At 39.9% G+C, this 21,248-nt stretch overlaps 1 protein-coding gene across 3 annotated transcripts in view; it reads right to left on the minus strand.

Annotated features, from left to right (window-relative positions):
* The window catches only part of LOC124793552 (sulfite oxidase, mitochondrial-like), a 169,032-nt gene that overhangs the window by 71,828 nt on the left and 75,956 nt on the right, over positions 1-21,248 (minus strand). For 2 of the 3 annotated variants that reach the window (XM_047258030.1, XM_047258029.1), the window contains 2 exons: positions 13,376-13,504; positions 8,728-9,015 (listed from right to left, as the gene is read on the minus strand). In XM_047258030.1, coding sequence (XP_047113986.1) covers positions 8,728-9,015; positions 13,376-13,504 — 417 coding nt within the window. The remainder of the gene's footprint in view (positions 1-8,727; positions 9,016-13,375; positions 13,505-21,248) is intronic. The other variant, XM_047258031.1, reaches the window with a different exon arrangement.

The raw sequence follows: 21,248 nt of genomic DNA on the forward strand, positions 1-21,248 counted from the left end.
ATACTTTCCAGACCTGACCCCGTGGAGTTTTTTTTTTATTTCCAAAGTTGAATACTCCACTGAAAGGATGAAGATTTGCAATGATACATGAGATAAAAGAAAATTCGCAGGCAGCACTTCACATGATCCAGCAAGAGGCATACCAAGACTGCTTCTGGAAGTAGAAACAGTGTTGGGAGTGGTGTGTTGGGAGTGGTGTATCAATTGTGGAGGAGAGTATTTGAAAGGAGAATATGCAGAATAAGTAAAAGGTAAGGGTAGAAAAATTTTGTGAACAAAGTTCCAGAATTTTTTGAACAGATCTCATATTCAACATTTTTCTTTTTTTGGATGCTGTATGGTAAGAGTATGAACTGGTTTTATGAACTGCCATTTTGTGGAAGGGCAACATATAACTTATACAGGGTGAACATTAATAAAACCGACAAACTGCAGGGACAGCTCCTTGACTGGAAATGGAGGCAAAAAGGTCCTATGAACATGAGAGAGAGAGAGAGAGAGAGAGAGCGAGACAGAGAGAGAGAGAGTGAGAGTGTGTGTGTGTGTGTGTGGGTGTGTGTGGGTGTGTGTGTGTGTGTCAGCAGAATGGGGGGTCAGAAATACCTCCTATCTTACACAGTGACAGGAGAGCCTGTCCATACTTTGTCCACTACTCACCAGCCACAGATGCTCAAGTCTCACATAGAGGTCAATACGCTCATGGAGAGCCTCACCTCTGGGTGTACAGAGTATTTTGGGAGATGGAGGTCAGCGGACAGTGTTGTGGGCAGGTGCATGATGGGCAAGGCTGTGGCAGGCATATGAGTAAGACACAACTAGAACATTTCTTGGAGAAGTGGTGCGCAGATTTGCGTGACTGATCATGCAGTGGCAGGTATGTGTGTGAAACTTGATTAGGCCATTTCTCATGGTGTTATATGATGTGAAGATGGTGTACAAGAGGTACGGTGCCATGAGTTGTGGAGGGGGGGGATGTCTGTTTGATTATGTTTGGTTTTGTTAGGCACTCAACTGCGCGTTCATCAGCACCCATACAAAGTCCCAATTTTTCATACAGTCCAGTTTCTTTACTCAGTCCAGTTTAGCCACTGTCATAAATAATGATGATGAGGAGGAGGAGGAGGAGGAGGAGGAGGAGGAGGAGGAGGACAACACAAACATGCAGTCCCTGGCCAGAGAAAATCCCCAACCCAGCCGGGAATCAAACCTGGGACCCCATTATTCAGAGGCAGCAACACTAGCCACTAGACCATGAGCTGTGGATGAGATGTCTGTCATGGGCATATTGTGAGGGGTGATGTGGACAATGAATGTTGATCATCGTTCTTGGTTACCAGCATGTTGGTGTCTGGATGCGTTGAGGCAGAGTTATCTTGGAGCACTGAAGTGGGTTTAAGTCAAGCAGACGAGGCAGTCGTAGGCTAGCCAAAAACTAGAATGTCTGTGGACCATGTTTAAGCACTCTGTATGGGTCTGAATAAAGGGGTTGCAGAGCTGCTTGTACTGAACCATCTCACAACATCACAAAGTCACAGGAGGTGAAGTTCTTGTGTATAAATACTTTTGGGTGTGGAACGTGTGTTCAGGATATGTTGCTGTACGTGATGCACTAGCATAGGTAAGTCCATGTCCTGTGCGTTGTTTTTAGGCTGTAAGACACCTGTAGGCAAGACCAGTGACTCTCCATAGACCCCTTCTGCCAGTAACACTCATAGGTTGTCCTTATACACTGAGCAAACAGCCGAGCAGGACCCATGGGAGTACCACAGTCCAGGAACCACAGTGGCACATCAGGTCCATCTTCATGGTCATTTGTTACCTCTCAATGAGGTCATTACTTTGGGGATCACACATAGCGATTCTTGTGCGAGTGATCCCTTAGATACAACACAGGACACTGAAGAGGGCCGCCTGAACTTGACGGCCCTGATCACTAGCAACCAGATCAGGTGTGCTGATGCAGGTGATCCACTTCTCCACACACACACACACACACACACACACACACACACACACACACAAGCAGTTATCTTGGCTGTGATGTCGTCCATAGGTAAAGCTTCTGTCCATTGTAACCAATATGAGGTAACAAAATCCTTCTGACTCTGGCAGGGGTCCAACAGTGTCAAAGTAGACATGCTGGAATTAAGTCTTCAGGATGTGGAAGCTTTCAAGGTGAAGCTGTGCACGAGAGTCTGTCTTGCTATGCTGGCATGCAAGACAAATTTGTGTCCAATGACGACTGTTGGCACATATGAATCTGTCCATCACTAAGTGAACTGTTGCCTTGATGCAGAGGTGGCTCAGGCTACATAACCACTCAAATATCTTGCAAAGTATCATAAGAGATGCCAATGGTCATGGGCTGCTCTTTGAAACATTGTAGAGCACTGTTGTTGGAGACGTGGGAACAAACTGATATCTGATGCGAAGGTTTGTGTCCTGGTCATTAAGGAGCTCTGTGATACTCAGATCATTCGTTTGCTCAAGTGCTCATAGTCATATAGGAGAGAAAATGCACTGATTCTTGAATGGTAGTCCACAGTGATACTGTCTACACCATGGATGTGACCTACGTCAGTGGTGTACTGTGCAATGAGGTACAGATGTCTGAATCAGCTTGGACTGGCATCATGAGATGGGTTCTTCATGGAATCCACCAGAGGTTTGTGATTGTGTACACGGTCACTCGGCAGCACTTGGTATCTTCATGGAAGTATGTGCCCACCACATCTATTGCAAGGAACTCTTGATTGAAAGCTGATCATTAAGATTGTGAGGAAGATAGTTTCTTTGAGAAGAACTGGAGCAGTTGAGGCACCTTGTCTACCAGCCACTGAAGCACTGCCCATCCAGCAGTGTCACTCACATCAGTTGTGAGAGTAAATTGTGCTTAGGGGCAGGGTGTGTCAAAGTAACAGCTTGTGCTAAAAAGTTTTTCACTCAATGGAGCAATTCTCTACAGTCTACTTGACTTTCCTTTTTCTTGTTTATCTTTGCCAGTTAAGCTACTCATGAAAGGAGGTTGCAATGTAGCTGCATGGGCAACGTGTTGTTGATGGAAGTTAAGTATTCTGAGGAATTGATGCGGGTCATGAAAAGATTCTGGAAGCGGAAGTTTTTTCACCATGTCCATTCATTCCATAGTTGGTTTGATGCATGATGCATTGAGTGTATGGCCTAAGAATCTCAGTTCTGTTTTTTGAAGTTGTGGCTTTGTTTCATTAATAACAACAGCACTTTGTCATAGCACAGCCAGAACTTGTTCTAGAGGATGCAAAGGTTCAAGATGGATGCTGGAGAAGATGAATATATCATCAAGATGAGTGTAGCACTACAGAAATCAATTGGGTAAACCATCAATATAACATTTCCATGTTTGTACCATATTCTTGAGGTCATATAGCAAGAAGAGATATCTGTACAGTCCAAATGGAGTGCTGATCATTTTCAGGATATCTGAGTGCACTGGTATGTGCAAAAACATTGAATATTCTTGGACTGGTGACCACATGTGTAAAGTCCTGTATGTTAGGTATAGGGTAACTATCATGTACAGTTATGGAGTTGAGTACTCCTCAGTCTCCACAAAGTCTGACTGAATCATCTTTCTCAGGTATGAGCTTAATGCAGGAAGCTGACAGGCTATCTGGTGGGTCAGACGATATACGCTTGCAAAAGTTCCTGTATTGTGTTTTTAGCAATCCATAGGTCTTCAGAGCACAAACAGTATGGTTTGTGGTGTATGGAAGGACCATCAGTGGTCACAATTAGGTGCATAGTTCCAACTCAGGCTACACATGCATGAGCCTGAGCACGAGAACTGGGCAGATACATTTCACTCTTTACAAATGCTGCTCCATGCGGTGTACTGACCTTGTTGTGGACAGCTATTGGTGTGCACTGAGGAGGGGAGGTGACTATTGTGTGCAGAATGTGGATGTGGCTGGGTGGAGGGGGCATGGTTGGAGGTGACACCCCGTGCACTGCAGCTGACTGTTGAAAGCATAGTGTTCACACATCGATGTGAGTGCTCTGCTTTCTCCTGGACATGATGCTAAAGGCCCATGTTTTTTATGTGTTCACACATTGATGTGAGTGCTCTGCTTTCTCCTGGACATGATCCTAAAGGCTCATGTTTTTTATGTGCAATGCCTGTGATTGTACATTGCAGTCAATGTAACACTGGTGGGTAGTGAGGATACCATCTAACAAACAGCATACTCAGTGAGTGCATCAGGAGAAGAGCCATTAGTGATTAGTCATTCAGGTGAACAGGGCCCAGTAAGTGAGAAACCAAGTAAAAAGTCCCTTGATGAGGTTCTCAGTAGCATGGTGCATCAGTGCCACTCATACTACACCAGGCGAGAGCTGGAAGAACTGTAACAAGTCCATGCCAATGACTGATTTGCAGACTTCTGTTACATATAAAGTTCAGGTGCACTAAAGGTTTGTTGACAGGTGTGTAGAAGTGCTGTAGACAGTTATACAAGTGTGTAGTAGGGCTGTAGACTGCTATCTGTGAGTCATTCATCAAGTGAAGCAAGAGTGAAGAGTGAAGGTGTCAGTTCATAGTTAGATGTTCTGCTGTGTGATAACGAGTTTATGTTAGAGCCCATATCCACTATAAAATACTATTCATTAGCAAGGCCAGGCATGAAGAGGCATTGTGTGGTTGTCATGGAGGTGACATGACTTTGCCCACTGGAGCAGGCCAAAGCACCTATTTCAGTCCACTGACATCATTTGGGAATTTACAAGGAGGACATAATTTGGGAATTTGCAAGGAGCACAACATTTGCAAGCATCCTGTCCAAATTTACTGTGGAACCAACAGAATAACAGCTGTGGGCCAGCTATAGCATCTGGTGCATCATGACTAGGCAAGATGGGCATTTGATGGTGCACTGTAGGCTGCTGGGGGGAGGGGTGACTTCATCCTCGAGTTGAGTAAAACTGGTTCGGCTAAGATTGGACGGCATGCGTGAGACATTGTTGGCACATTTCCATGCCCATCTGTCTGTTTAATAGACGCCAGTGGCGTATCACCGAGGACATTTGATCTGTCAACACAAGTCATTTTTCTAGAGGTTCAGACTCATGTGCGTTCATCACTAGCTGCAGCTCGGTCGGCAAGTGGATGATCCGTAGGGTCCATAAGGTTGTATGAGAATGCAATCAATAGTTGTGTGCAGTTGACACCAAAGTTGTGAAGGCTTGTTGTTATTGAGATGCTATTCATATATAGCTTCTTGGAGCTGTTATTTCAGGTTTTGAGAAAGTGTCTGCAAGAGAACAAGCTTTTCTGTGCTCCAGTTGTTTGTGGGCAGCAGTGACAGGATAAGGTCATTGATTAGTTCAGCCTGTCCCGCAACATGACAGAGTAGGTGAACATATTTAGAATCATTGTCTAAAATTCTCATTGCTTCAAAAATCCCATCCACTGTCTGAACTACAAAGTTAAGTGATTGGGGTCAAACTGTGGTTGTCCAAGGCGCAGGCTGAACCTCAGACATAAGGCTGAAGAGGTAATTGTAGCATTGTTCAGTATAGTAGACAACGTAGCTGCCAACAGGTCTCATATCCAATATGCAGTTCAAAAGACTTGAAAGTAGCATTACAATTATGTTGCAAACTTTGTTGGTTAAAAGTACTGTCTGTGGTAGCATTGTCCTCATAGTCCACAGGCAGAGTTGTTGTTGGCTGCCGCATTTGGGCCATTATGCTGGTTTTGTCTGTCAGTACAAGGTACAAATTGTCACTACACTCAGTTTTCACTGTTGTGTTTGCGCCATGACAACACTGCACATCCTGCACTGCAATCATGTTGGCACTGTGATCCAGATGCAGCATGAGGGGTAATGCATTGTGTAACTGCCACACTGTTGTCATACAATGCACCAGACCAGATTATGTGAAGCAACAGGAATGGGGTCACAGTGTAGAAAGAGTTGACACAATACAGTAGAAACTACTTCAAATCATACATGGTGTGATAAGCATAATGTAACTTGATTCAGGAGAGCAACTATACATACATCCATCTCAAACATTAGTCTAGAATGCACTGGCTTTCCTTTCACTTTGTCCAAACTTTGTCCACCTCATGCCAACCAGAGGCATTTGAGCTTCACATAGAGGTCGATATCCCCCCCGCCCCCACTACCCCTCTCTGACCCAATACACACACATCGATGTATATACTGTCATTGTTAAAAATATATCCTAAGACCTTATAGTATATAGTTTTAATTTCTGCTGTACTGTGTGGTATGAGTTAGTAAAAGGGCTCATACAATTGACAATGGTAAAAACACACTGATTGTAAATCAGTTCCAACAGATCTGAATGTCTGACTTTGAGTCTTCTTTTTTATTAAATCAAACAAAACCATGATTTGCTTAAAAACTGAATAGGAAAACTGATTGGGATCATTGGTATATGGGGTATGAGAGAGACCAGTCCACGTACTGGATCTGTGAAGATGTAACTTCAGTGACATTATTTCACATAGTTTAACCTGAGAACATATAGCTTTACAAAGTTTCAGAAGGTTCAAATCACATTGTAGTATTCTAATCATAAGTTGATGAGCCATAAATACAACTTTCCTAATATATAGGTTTTCTGTTAAAACTAAATACAAGGAAGAAAACTAAACCACACATTATCATAGCATTGCACTTTCTCTCTCATAGTCACTTTTAACAGAATATCTGCATATTGTTGTTTAAAAAATATATAACCTATGTGTAGACAAATGTCTATTACAGTATTGTGTAAAAATTAGAAGTAAATCAGTCAAGAACTTCAAGACTTTTGGAAACAGCATGGTGTCTGAGGAGGAATGGTCAAGAGTCAGGAATGTGACAGGAATGATCATTTGAAGGGCTTATTTCAATAGTGGTACAAGTCCATTTTTGTTCATTTTGAGATACAGAGTTCTAAAGTTAAATGAGCACTGAAAAATCTGCAGTTAAGATGCCAGAAGTGTTCATGCATAAGGCTTCTTGCTAGAGATGAACCTTTCTTTCTGTTTGTTTGGATCATTAATTTCAGAAGCATTATAATCAGAAAAGTGGAGGTAATGGACTTGTACCACTATTTAAATAAGCCCTTCATTTTGCCCACCACACCTAGGACAGCTTCTCATCACTCTCCCAATCTCCACATTGTCCTTGTCAGACTCTATGCTGCTTCTGCACTCTTTTCCCTACCCTATGGCTCCTACCCCTATGACCATCCCCACTGTAAGACTTGACCTATGCACCCTCCTACCACCACCTATATCAGCCCTGTAACTGGCAAAAAGAAAAAACTATCAAAGGGAGAGCTATCTGTGAACATTGCCAGACTACTACCAAGTTATTAGTTAGGATGAAAGGGCATAGGCAGAAGGTGTAACTGGTAACACACAATATCTTATTGGAGAGCATACTCTACAACATGACAGTCACGACCTTGGTGCCTGTTTCAGTTTATTGCCATCTTGATTCTTCCCCCAGACACCAGTTTCTAAGAACTATGCATATGGGATCTGGCATTACAACATGTCCTTGGTTCTTGCTGTCCACCTGGCCTTAATTTATTTCTTGGGTCTCAGCATTTCTTCTTAGTAACTATCCCTTTCTTTACTCCCTTTTAGTTTTCTATATTTTTTATTTTTTGAACTGTCTATTGGCCCCCTGCTCTACCGCATACAATGATACACCCACTCTTATTAACCCATGCACAATGTTTTGTCACTAATCTCTTTCTTGCATACTACTCTATCCTCCACTTTTAAGCTCTCGGGGTTTCCTGGTGCAGTCCCTAACAATCAATCTTTCTTTCTCATCCTGTCCAGTAAGCCTCCCCTGACCCAGGGTTCTGGGTGAGCTTCTGAACTCTCCCCAGTAAACCTCGTCAGTCTCTTTCCTTCACCCATCTTCCTTCCCTTTCAACCCTTATGCAGAAGAAGGAGTCAACAGCTCCAAAAACTTGCAAATTTGAATACCTTTACATGTGTTTTCTGCTGGCACCATTTGGTGAGCAGATTTTTTTATCCATCCCATTACATTATATTTTCATTGTATAATCAAAATGTCAAGGCCTATATGCACTGATACAACATGTATCAATTGAAATAAATCTAACAGCTGAATAAATAAATAAAATAAAGGTACATTTCTTCTTTCCACAAGTCTTCAAATTCTTATCGACACATCTTTGCCCTATAAACTGTATCATGTTTACTGTTAATTACTGTTTTCCTAGTTCCCTATAAAGAAATTTCATGTTCCAGACAACACAGATTTGTCAGACTCATTTACAATACATTCCTGTCAATCAAGCTCCAGGCTCTCCTCATTCCAACTATTAGGAGACCAAGAAAGGATTATTAACATTTAATGTCCTTTGGATGATAAGACCATTATGGATGAAGCACCAGCCCAGATTTGGCAAATATTGGGATGGAAATCAGTCATGTACTTCTTAACTGACTTTCAAAAATTATGTTAACATGAATTTAGAGCAGCAGATAGCGATTTTGAACCAACTCCTACAGCAACAAGTAAGTAGAGCTTTTCAAACATATATAGCTTGTTTTTTGTACTGCTTTGACTTCCCTGTAATAAATTATCACTGTAGGAGAAACATGAAATATTATAAGTTTAAAGCATGAATTACAGTCTAGGAAATCACACTGTTATATGAAAATAGCTGAAAATTAATAGCTAATACTACCTATTTTGTATTTCTCTAATTGGGATAGAACAGATGGATTTTTATGAACAGGGTATTTCATCCAGTAAGGCTCCAATGATCCTCCAGCAGCTAACAATACATTATCTCCACCTGGGTGATGTTCAATGTAATCTGTGATATCATAAACTCCACAGTTGTATGTTACCCATATTCCTGTATTTCTATTGGAGTGTGCAGCAACATCATTGAGTGAATATTGCCTCAACTGATTCTTGTTTTGGAATGTTTCTGAAATTGATGCAACAGCATCCCAAAATGATCCCTTTCCTGCAAACAAAACCAAAAATAATTAATACTTTCCATTTTAATAACTGTATTACTATGAGAAGAAAACAAGATCGGGGAATGGAAGGAGGGAGAGAGTATGAAAGATGGGGTAGAGGGCAATTCTAATACAAAGAAAATCTAGAAAACTTACCATAAGCATTATACGGAATAGTGAGAATTCAGTGATAATATTCCTACATGATACCAGAGTAAGTAGTTTTTGGTCATTTAAACAGAAATTAAATATATTGTATCCTGACATGATATGAGATATATTTGAAATATTCCGTAACTTACATAAATGAAAGAATCTGGAGGGTGATATAGAATTGAAGTGCCATGTCTTTGCCTTTTCACTTTTATGATGAGCTAATACTGAATGCTAAATCTGAACCCGAGCTAAGGCACCTGTCTTTTGCGAGCATGAGGTGAAGTTTTTTAACTTTTAATAAATTTTAACTTTGATAACTGCCTGTGGTAATTGAGAATGTATAATGAAGTAGTAAAACATAGAAATGCTTTTGCATGACAAAACAATTGCTTTCTTTTGATCTTGTCAAATGTTCTATCCAATCAGTGTGTCAATTCTGATTATTTATGTTTTATTTTCTTGCATCTTTGACAGTGTGCTTGTATCCTCAGCCACTCTAGTGATGAGTGCACAAACGTCTCAAAATATTGACTCCATAGACCTTTCCTTATCACTTAACATGAAATCAGAATACCTCTCCAGGCAGAGAGCATCACTTCATCACAACATTAGGAAGCACTGGTCAGCCAAGCTACCCATGTAGTGCAATCTAAGGAGAGAGAACACAACAAAGCCTCTGTGGTCGAACTGCACCACTGTCAGTCAGTATGTATCTTTTTAAGTAGACACTCTGGAAAACTGCTAAACACCTTAAATTCTTTTAGCATTATTGAGTTTTCAAATTGGTTGCAAGTGGTACCTGTGTAAGTCTCAAACACAGAGAAATTGGGCATTTCTACTTGCTATGGCATCAGTCTTGGAGTAAATAGATTTTTTTTTCTTTTTTGAAGTTTACTTTCAGACTATAGTTACCCAGTAAGTACCAAAATTACTTCACAGGATATGTTTTTGAAATTCTTATTATGTATACAATAATTTATGTTTTGCTGATTCTGGAGGTATAATTAATTCCACCATATCTAATTTAAATCTAGCCATTTTCCTTTTTAAATTTTTTACTATATCTCCTGGATTAAAAAAATCTAACATTCCACACTCCAGCTCATAGAATGCTAGTTCTTTGACCTTGCCGACACAGAATTGCTTGCATGTCTCAACAATGCACACAGCTATACAGTAGATACAAACACAATGGAGGGAGTCTGTGAACAGGCCAGGCTAACACACGGTTCCTAAAGAGGGCCACATCCTTTTCGGTAATTGCAGAGACAACAATCTAGATGACTGATCTGTCTTTGTAATGTCAGCTAACATGGCCTTATTATGTTGGTACTGCAAATGGCTGAAAGCAAGGGGAAGCTACAGCTGCTATTTTTCAATGGGCAGGCAGTTTTACTATATGGTTGAATAGTAATGGAATCCTATTGGGTGATATATTCCAGAGGTAAAATCGTCCCCCACTCAGATTATGAGGTGGAGAACAGAGCATGTCATCAACAGGAGGAACAAAACGGTTTCTACAAGTAGGAGTGTGAAATGTTAGATCCTTTAATTGGTTAGGTAGGTTAGAGATAAAAAGGGAAATGGACAGGTTCAAGGTGGACATAGTGGGAATTAGTGATGTGTGGTAGCAGGAAGAACAGAACTTCTGATCAGGTCAGTACAGGGTTAGCAATATAAGATCAAATACGGGTAATGCAGAAGTAAGTCTAATAATGCATAAGAACAAGTTTATGTGCCAACTAGCTTTGCAGATGAAGAGATTGAAATAATGTATAATGAGATAAAAGAAATTATTCATATAGTAAAGGAGGACAGAATTTAACTGTAATGGAAGTGGCTGAAAGTTGGTAGTAGCAAAAGTAAGAGAAGGAAAAATATTAGGAGATCATGAGCTAGGGAAGAGGATTGGAACAGAAAGCTGCCTGGTAGAATTTTTCACAGGACATGATTTAATCATCACTAATATTTGGTTTAAAATCGTGACAGAACATTGTATGTGTGGAAGTGACCTGGAGACACAGGAATGGTTCAAATAAATTTCATAATGGTAAGCCAGAGACTTCAGAACCAGATTTTAAACTGAAAAAAATTTCCAGGTGCAGATGTTGCCTTTAACCATAATTTATTGGTTATGAAGTGCAATGATGAAATAGTGAAGGCAGCAGAGCATCAATAAAGTAAACAGACAAGGCTCAACAGAAATCCCTGGATGCCACATGAGATACTGAATTTAATTTACAAAATTTGAAAATGTAAAGTGCAGCAGATGAAGCAGGCAAAAGGCATACTCCTGAAAGTGGAAAAATGACTATGCAGAAATGGCCAAAGGACAATTGCAAAGCTGTAGAATCATGCATAACTAGGGGAATGATATATGCCATCTATGGAAAAATTGCCAAGATCTTTCGAGAAAAGAGAATCATCTGTATGAATATCAAGTCAGATGGCTAGCAAGTACTAAGCAATGAAGGGAAAGCTGAAAGGTGAGAGGAATACAGGATGACCATTACTAAAGTTTCAGTTTCTGAATGTTGTAGAAAGAGAACCACTGCTCAGAATGACATCAGATTTGAACAACACAATATCAATGCAGGGAGCGGTGGGGGGGTGAGGGGGGGGGGAGGGGGGGGGGGGGAGGGGCAGGCTGGGGAATGTCATGGAACAAAAAAGAAAAACAAAACTTAGAAAATTTTACCAATAAATAACACTGTAAATGCCTTAATGTAAATGGGGTTCGCTACAAATGACAGATGAATCACAATATCACAGCTATGGTTTGAGTTTCTCATAATACCATCCATAATGATTCATAATGTCAACAGTTGTGACATTGCTAGTCAGATAAGCCCATCCACCATGGCAAGTTCCTACCACATCAGATGGGAAAAATCAGTTTTTAATTGTCCTGAGGACAAAAATGGTATAAAAACAAAATTACATTAGTTTTTAATTGTCCTGAGGCCAAAAGCCACATAAAAAGTAAAATGAAATTGGTTTCCAATTGTCATGAGACTAGTGCAAGCCATGTTCAATATGTTTTTCATTATTTGATGCCACAAGTTAAAATCAAGAAACAGCATGTTCCATAACAGATTGGAGTGTGTCGGGGGTCACATTCAGAAAGTTTACATAATGTGTGCCTTCAGTTCAGCTATGTTCATAATTGGAGCACTAGACACAATATCTTTCAGATAAGCCCACAGCTAAAAGTCATGCATATTAAGATCAGGTGATTTGGACATCCAGGCTGTAGGTAAATGATGGCTGATAATTTTAGCATTTCCAACCTGCCTCTGCAGCAGCCATTCCACTGGTTGTACAATTTGCGAAGGAGTGCCATCTTGCATAGAAATGACCTGACCCACACATCCACACTGCTGAAGGGGTGCAATGACAGTGGTGTGCAAAAGACTCTCATAGTATTTATGAGCAACAGTACAGGTAACAGAGCTGTAGGACTATCTCCTCAAAATAAAATATGGCTCTACAATAAATAATGCTACCAACCAGCACTACACAGTCACCTTTTCAGAATGAAATGTTGCTGGTCTACGCGTGTGCAAATTTTCCATTGCCCATATTCTGCAGTTCTGCATAATGACATCTCCTTTGAGATTTGGAGGTTCAAATGGCTTTTGCCTGTCCACAGATTGTTCCAAGGCTGTTCATTGTCCACTTCCATATGAACAAGAAATTCAGGAGTGAACATTTTGATTTTGTATAGATAGTAATACAGAACATTTCATAGGATTTTATGAAACATGCTTACAAGCATGCGCAATGTCCGGGCAATTTCCCATGCACTACATGTTTGCACATCACCACTTGACCCCTCCTGCAATGCTGTGATCATATCTTTGGCAGATACTGGATCAATTGCTTTCCTCTCTCTGCCACACTGCACTTCAAAAGGACCTAACTTTTCAAATTTTATAATGATTTTCTCTAGACATTTATCAGACATCCAAACAATGCCTTTTACATACCCTTGAGTGTCCTGAACTTACGCAGGGCTACTGCTGCAGTCACCATTCTTGTAAAAGTGATCTGCCAGCAGTGCACAATCATTCATGGAGACAGTTGCATTGGGCATCTCGGACAGAAACTGATGTACAGCCATAAGCCTTGCATCTGTTGGTGTGCATTTTCTGATGCTTACAGTGCCATCTATTGCAGTAGTAAAATTTTTTGTATTTTTTCTCTTACCTTCCACTCTGCATCTGATGTAATTCTGAGCAGTAGGTCTCTTTCTACAGTATTTTGAAACTGGAACTTTAATTATGGACAGCCTGTATACAGAATGTCTTTCCAAGGGCAACAAACTTGAAGGCAATACTGTAGAAAGAGAGGAGGGAGTAAATGAAGGTGATTAGATTAGATTAGATTAAATTAGTACTTGTTCCATACATCATGAATATGACACTTCATAATGATGTGGTACGTGTCAGGTTAATAAAAGGTGTCTATACAAGATATTACATTACACAAAATATTACATGACACTTAATATTTTTATTTTTTTGTGGGGGTTTGGGAAATTACCCACTTACTATATCCAACAATTCATTTAATGAGTAGAAGGAGTTGCCATTAAGAAATTCTTTTAATTTCCTTTTAAATGCTATGTGGCTATCTGTCAGACTTTTGATGCTATTAGGTAAGTGACCAAAGACTTTTGTGGCAGCATAATTTACCCCCTTATGAGCCAAAGTTAGATTTAACCTTGAGTAGTGAAGATCATCCTTTCTCCTAGTGTTGTTGCCATGTACACTGCTGTTACTTTTGAATTCGTTTGGATTGAGGTGGGGATAGGACACTGCGAGAAGAATTTAACAGAGCACTGAAAGACTTATGTTAAACAACTGACTCTACAACACAGATTAAAAGTTAGATTGAAGATACATTTACAGCATTTCTAAATGTTGAGGAAGGTTGTAGGTGTGAAAGGGTGGGTGGGTTTCAGTGTGTGTGTGTGTGTGTGTGTGTGTGTGTGTGTGTGTGTGTGGGTGTGTGTGTGGGTGGGTGGGTGGGTGGGTGGGTGAGTGGGTGGGTAGGTGGGTGAGTGGGTGCATGTGTGTGTGGGTGTGTTTGTTTTTGTGTACTCTAGTTGTCAAAGGTTCTATTCTGAAAGCTAGCAAAGATGTGACTCAAAACCTCTGTTACTCAGTGAGTGGTCCCCTCTACTCAAATATTTATTAATTAAATATTTACTAATGATACAACATATTTTTGGACTGTGAATGGTACTTCTCCTTCAGTGAAACAGATTTTTTAAGGCATGATGAAAGTCTTTGTGATGTGGCAGGAAATTAAAATTTTGTGTGTGTGTGTTATATCTTGATGGAATACAGATAATGGAAAGGGTAAAAGTAACCACTAACCTAACAGCTGAGGTGTGTGACACACACACACACACACACACACACACACACACACACACACATACACACACACACACACAGTCTTGGTTCTGAAGCCAACTTTTACTGGTGTAAAGGTTGTCTTGGGTGCAGTAGGTGTGAGGGGAAAGGAAGAAGCTAGGGGAATGAGGAGTGAAGAATGGCTGGTGACTGAGGGAGAGGCAGCAACAGGCAGGATGGGAGTGTGGTATTGGTGAGCTTGTCCCACTGTGCCGGCCGCAGTGGTCTCGCGGTTCTAGGCGCGCAGTCCGGAACCGTGCGACTGCTGCGGTCGCAGGTTCGAATCCTGCCTCGGGCATGGATGTGTGTGATGTCCTTAGGTTAGTTAGGTTTAAGTAGTTCTAAGTTCTAGGGGACTGATGACCACAGCAGTTGAGTCCCATAGTGCTCAGAGCCATCTGTCCCACTGTTGACAGGGCTAGTTCCACATGGTATATAAATAACTGGAGGAGTGTGTTGCAAGAGAGATGGAGAAAGAACATATGAAGAGGCAGGCTTGAGGAGAAAATATGAGTGTAAAATGATGGTGTGAAGTAAGGGTCCTGTGACAAGGTGGATGTGGCTCTGGGGCAGGGGGCTAGCAGAGATAGAGGCCAGGAGGATTGGAGAGTTGAAGGAAGTGTTGTAAGGATTATTCCCATCTACATAATTCAGAGAAGCTGGTAGGTGGAGGGCGCGGGGGAGCAAGGGAAGAAAGTATCCAGATGGCACAGATTATGAAGCAGCCTTTAAGTTGAGCACATTGTGCTGGTCAACTTTTATCTTGGTCATAATTTGACTGTGGCCATTCATTTGCATTGACAGCCCATGCCCAAATAAAAAGCTATGCAAAAGCTACACAGAGCTGATATATGGTGACTGGTGTGCAGGTAGCCTTGCATGTGATACCTACTCTACCAGAGGCAAAGCCATCTGTGATCAGTCATGTCATATACCAGCTCTGTGTTAACTTTTGCACTGCATTTTATGTGGACATGGTCAGCGTCAAACAGTGTCCTGCAGCTTGACAGTGCATGCCACCATCCTATACACTCTCACACGCACTGCTTCTTGAGCCACATTAGCCAATAAGTATTTTATTCTATCATCTTCCAAGTGTACACATTAGACAGCAATATTTATTCTTATTCTGATATTTAGGTCAATAATTGTACAGCCATAGTCAAGGTGAATTGGTGGCAGAATTAAAATCACTTTACATGATACTGTTGAGTAAATGCACATTTACTTCAAGGAAAACTTGAAAAACACAGTGCAGTTTTCAACATAATCAATGAAGTGTTTTGGTGACATCTGTCACTGTTCACAAACATAACTGATATCTGCAAATCTCCAGCAACTTCAAGGTAATACACATGCTACCATGAATATATTTCCCTTTTCATGACCCAGAGAGTTGTTTTCTCATCTCTTGAGTAGTAACTGTTTATCCAAAATTGACCTACCAGAAATGTGAATCCATTACTCCCTTAATGAAAAAGCATGATACTGTCAGTTCAGCCTTTTCCCACTGTGTGTCACACAGTTCTGAAAAACTGATCACATATACTCTGAAGACTGTCTTCAACACACAAAAAAGGCATTGACTACCATTTTTGAGGTCCATTAATTTCACAGGTACCTATTAAACATTTGATTCAAAACTGCTGTGGATTGCAAACTACACCTTGAATGTTTGGACCTCATCATCTTCTGGAGCACATACCTCCATAGCTAGAACAATGAATGTGTTTTATAACTGATTACAAGTACATTATCTGTCTGCCCCAAGTATAACAACATTAACAATAGCACCTTGAGCAACTTATCAGTGCAGTGTGACAACTACACGTCATCTGACGAACACCAGTTAGTGGCTTCTCCCTTATACAGCATACTCCACAACAAGTGCACAGCTAGACCAAAGAGGTGGGTAGTTTCATGATTCTCAAACACAGTCACTCACAACTCAAATATCTTTATATAGTCCAGCATCACTTACAGGTCTGTCAAAGTCCTCTGTTTCTTTCTACATCTAGAGAGGGATACTGCATCTTAATTTCAGAGAAATTTCTGCTGAAGGTGTTATACTCAATTCATTGCGGGGGGGGGGGGGGGGGGGGGAGGGGGGGGGGAAAGGGAGGGGATGGGGGGGGCATTGTAACAAGTTCTGTGGGAAACTGCTTATGCAGATATTTGTATATTGGCCTGCAATCAAATGAGACATTCAAATAATAATCAATCATTGCCATATGTAACAGCAGTAAGATTTTTGTGATACACTGATGTGTATAAGACTAATAGGAAGTAGAGGTGATCTGTTCATTACAGTAGACAAGAAACTTGTAATAACTTAAATAGAAACTGAAGCTGCATGTGAAATTTTTAGGCAAGACTTAGTATCAGGAGTGAGAGGGTACTTATTCTTCCAGCAACCACCAGCCTCGCCACTAGATGTAATTGAAAAAGCCAGAAAAACCCTCAGCTTGCTAATTCATATATATACCCCTTAATACTGTTGCTGATGGAGCAGACTTTAATTGTATTACAACCAATTGGGATGGTTACAGTTTTATTCTTGTGACAAGAAGACCTCCTGCAATACAATAACAAATACTTTCTCTGAAAGTTACTTTGAACAATTTGTTCTGAAACCCACTTACGAATATAATATGTTATATCTAATGGAAATTTATAGACCTTAATCCTTGAAGAAGTGCACATTGAAGCTGGAGTCAGTGACTGTGAGAAAGTTGTACTAAAGAACAAAATGGGAACTAAGACAAGTAGATAGGTTTATATTTACAGTAACCTACATAAACAGGCAGTACTGTCACATCTCAAGGGGTCAAGGAGGAGCTCAAAACATTTTTCTCTCTGCAGGAGCAGGTAGAGGAACTGTGGCTCAAGTTCAGAATAAAAGCTAACATGACGGGAGGTATCTGATTTGGATTATAGTCACTGTAAAGAAACTCCTGAAGGATCATTGACTAACATACAACAGGCATAAAATAAAGCATAGGCTTATAGATTGAGAAATGCTGAATAAAATGTGTTTCGCTGTCAAATGGGCAACATGATGCCTCCAATGACTACTGTTGTAGAATTTTATCAAAAGTTCTCTAAAACACTCAAAGAAATTCTAGTCACATGTAAAGGCTATCAGTGGCACAGAAGTTTATGTTCAGACACTCTTGGTTGTCACAGAACTGAAACTGATGATAGCAAAGCACTGTTTTCAAATGTTCTTTTACAAAGGGAGATACAAAAGAACTGTCCCAGCTTCATTCCCACATCACTGCAAAGATGAGTGATCTAAATATTAATTTCAGTGCCATCAAGAAACATTTGAAATTGCTAAGATTAATGGTAGCTCTGATGGCCACTTTTCTACAATTTCTTCAGTTTAATTTGCAATTCATTACCAATAAATTATGGTTGAGTGTAATTTCAAAATCTTTTACAGTTTAAAATCTGGTTTTGAAATCTCTGTATTACCATTATATAACAACCTGAAACCTTCTGGTGTCTCCAAGTCTCTTCCATACATACAACCTTTTTTTTCATTATTCTTAAACTATGTATTTGCAATAATTTACTTGTGTTCTGTGCAAATTCTACCAGGCACCTTCCCTTTTCCTTCCTTTCCTACAATACATGTTCTTCTATTATCTTACCTTATCTTTCTTTTCTTACTATTGAATTCCAATTCTCCATCACATCTACCTTAGACTAAATAATTTCCTTTATTTTATCATATATTCTTTCAAATTTTTGATTATCTGCAGAGCTAGTAGACATATATGCATGTGCTATTGTGATGGACCTGGGTTTTGTGTCTGTTTGGCTATGATAATGCATTCACTTTGTAGTTCACAGTAGTTCACTCACATTCCTGGTTTCTTATTCACTATTAGATCTACTTCTATGTTGCCACTATTTGTGTTTGTGTTGATAATCCTGTACTCACCTGACCAGAAATCCTGTTCTTCCTGTCCCTGCGCTTCACTAATTCTCACTACCTCTAACTTTTAAATATAATTTATTGGCCTTTGGCATTAACCATTTAGCCAGCCTCTAACTTCTAGCTATCCATTTCTCTTCTGGGAAATGTCTATATATTAATTACATACACTCACTCATGAACAATTGAATTAGGAATGGTTGCTGGGCAGGTTGCTTCTGCTGCCACAGCAAAGTCTGTCATTTCATATAGCTGCGATGTCACATAACCTCGTAGTGGCTACTGGCCTGAATGCCCATGTCATACCAGCTCACTGCCATGCTGTTAAGAAAGTTATGAACCTCTTCTTTCACCTCGTCATCAGAGCTGAATCGCTGGGGCCACAATTAACGCTGACAGGTACTGTGAGACTCCGAAAAAACTCAAATGGGCAATTCAGAACCGGAAAACAGGAATGTTGAGCAAGGGTGTACACATTCTCCATGACAACACTCGTCCACATATCACTTGGCTAACCGTTGCTCTTGTGAAACAGTTTCAATGGAACATAATCAACCTCCCATCCCATAGTCCTGACTTGGCGCCCAGTGACTGTCACCTGTTTCCTAGGTCAAAAGAACATTTGGCCGGAAAGCGATTCAGCTCTGACGACGAGGTGAAAAAAGAGGTTCATAACTTTCTGAACAGTATGGCAGAGAGCTGGTATGACATGGACATACAAAAACTGCCACAGCATCTACAAAAATGCATCGACAGAAATGGTGAGTATGTCGAAAAATAGCTAAATGTTCAAGCTGTAAACTGATGTAAACCATTGTAGAAATAAACAGGTCTATGTACTTATAAAAAAATAGGAGACCTTACTTTTGGGATTACCCTTGTATGTTGCTCATGAGTGTAAATACATGAAAAGTACTTGAAGGTAAATAGCCTGACTGTGTAACTGGAAAAGCAGTAAGAAGTTTCTACTGGAAAAGCAGTAAGAAGTTTCTACTGGAAAAGCAGTAAGAAGTTTCTAGATTTGTTTATTTATTTATTATTTCATTACAGGCCAACTATGGACCATGTCAAGGCTACTATTCATTTCTCTTTTCCTCAAGTCTAATTAAAAACACTCTAATTTTCTCAGAATGACCTCTTTTCCTCTCATCTGATGATTTGACACCAGTTGTATGTTTTCTGTTTGTTTTATCTTCCTGAAAACTTTTGAATTTCTTGACTTCTGGTCTGAATTTGTCTCTGATGAGTGAGGCTTCCTGTTCAATCTGCATTTTCTTTGTCTGTATTCTTATTCTGGAAGAATGTGTGAGTCTTCTATGCTAACCCATCTTCCTTCATTCTCTCTAGATGTCCATAGAATATAACATGTCTTCTTGATCTCATATGCTATTTTAGGGCAGAATGAGTCAATTTCCTTATTTGGTCTCAAAATCCAATTGCCATATTTGTTCTTGTTTGGACCCAATACTATTCACATGATTCTTGTTTCTATCTTTTCCAAATCTTGTAATGGCTTTTTGCATCCAGATAAAAGTAGTGTTCCTGACCCATACAGATCTGGTTTTACAACTGTATTATAATGCCTTAGTTTTACATTTTTAGAAAAACATTTTTTATTGTATAGATTTCTCACTTTCGCATATGCTCTTTTCATTTTTTTTTTTTTTTTTTCCAGTTCTGATTTTAATTGTTTCTTTTCAACTTTTTGCATTTGTATTTTCACCCAAATATTTGAAGTTCTCTTTTTTATTGATACTGCCACAATTGGTTTTAAAAATTCTCAGTGAATTATTTTCATTAGTCATGTGTACTGTCTTTGCAAATGATATTGTAGACTTGACCTACCTTCTCACCTGCCTGCTTCAGAAGTTCTAGTTTTTTCTTTGCATTCTTCGAGGTTCCATCTATTATTACAAGATTGTCTGCAAAGGCCAACGATTTATTGCTTCTTTTGATCCAACCCTTCATTTTTCTTCCTTTATTTTCCACTCTCTTAAAACCTTTTTCAGGACAAAGTTGGATAATAATGGTGACCAATTGTCTCCTTGTCTGACCCCTGAGACATTCCGGAACAGATGAGAAGTTGTTCCGAGAAATTTAACTTTATATATTGTGCTTGTATGAGTTTGTGTAGTTATTTCCACAGTTTTCCTGTCTTCTGCAAATTCATTCAGAGTTTTGAGAAATGAATTTTGTCTACTGAATTATATGCCTTTTAAAAATCAACAAATATCAGCACTAACTTTTTATTTGATATTTTCATTTACTTAATTATTTGTTTAAGGTATATGATTTTCTCTGGACAGGATCTGTTACTCCTAAATCTGGCCTTATACTTTCCAGTTTGTTTATCTAATTGAGGATTTAATGTGTCGAGAAGACCTCATCATAAGATTTCAAACAATGGAAACTCCAGGTAGGAATATCAGCAACTTAGGAAATGTTAGATTGCTACTTACCGTAAAGAAAACTTGCTAAGTTGCAGACAGGCTGAAAGAGTTATGTAAAGCTTTCGGCCACAGCCTTCATCAAAAAGATAAACACACACTGTTCATACACGAGTAAGCCCACCACATGCACACATGACTGCCAACACCAGCATCTCGGGCCAGAATGCAACTATCATGTGGGATGCAAGCAGCAATCTGGAGGTGGCAGGGAAGAGGAAGGGATAGTTGTTTATAGTTGGGGAGAGAGACAAATGCTGTCTGGCAAA

The sequence above is a fragment of the Schistocerca piceifrons genome, chromosome 1 (genome assembly GCF_021461385.2).
Source record: "Schistocerca piceifrons isolate TAMUIC-IGC-003096 chromosome 1, iqSchPice1.1, whole genome shotgun sequence".
NCBI lineage: Eukaryota > Metazoa > Arthropoda > Insecta > Orthoptera > Acrididae > Schistocerca > Schistocerca piceifrons.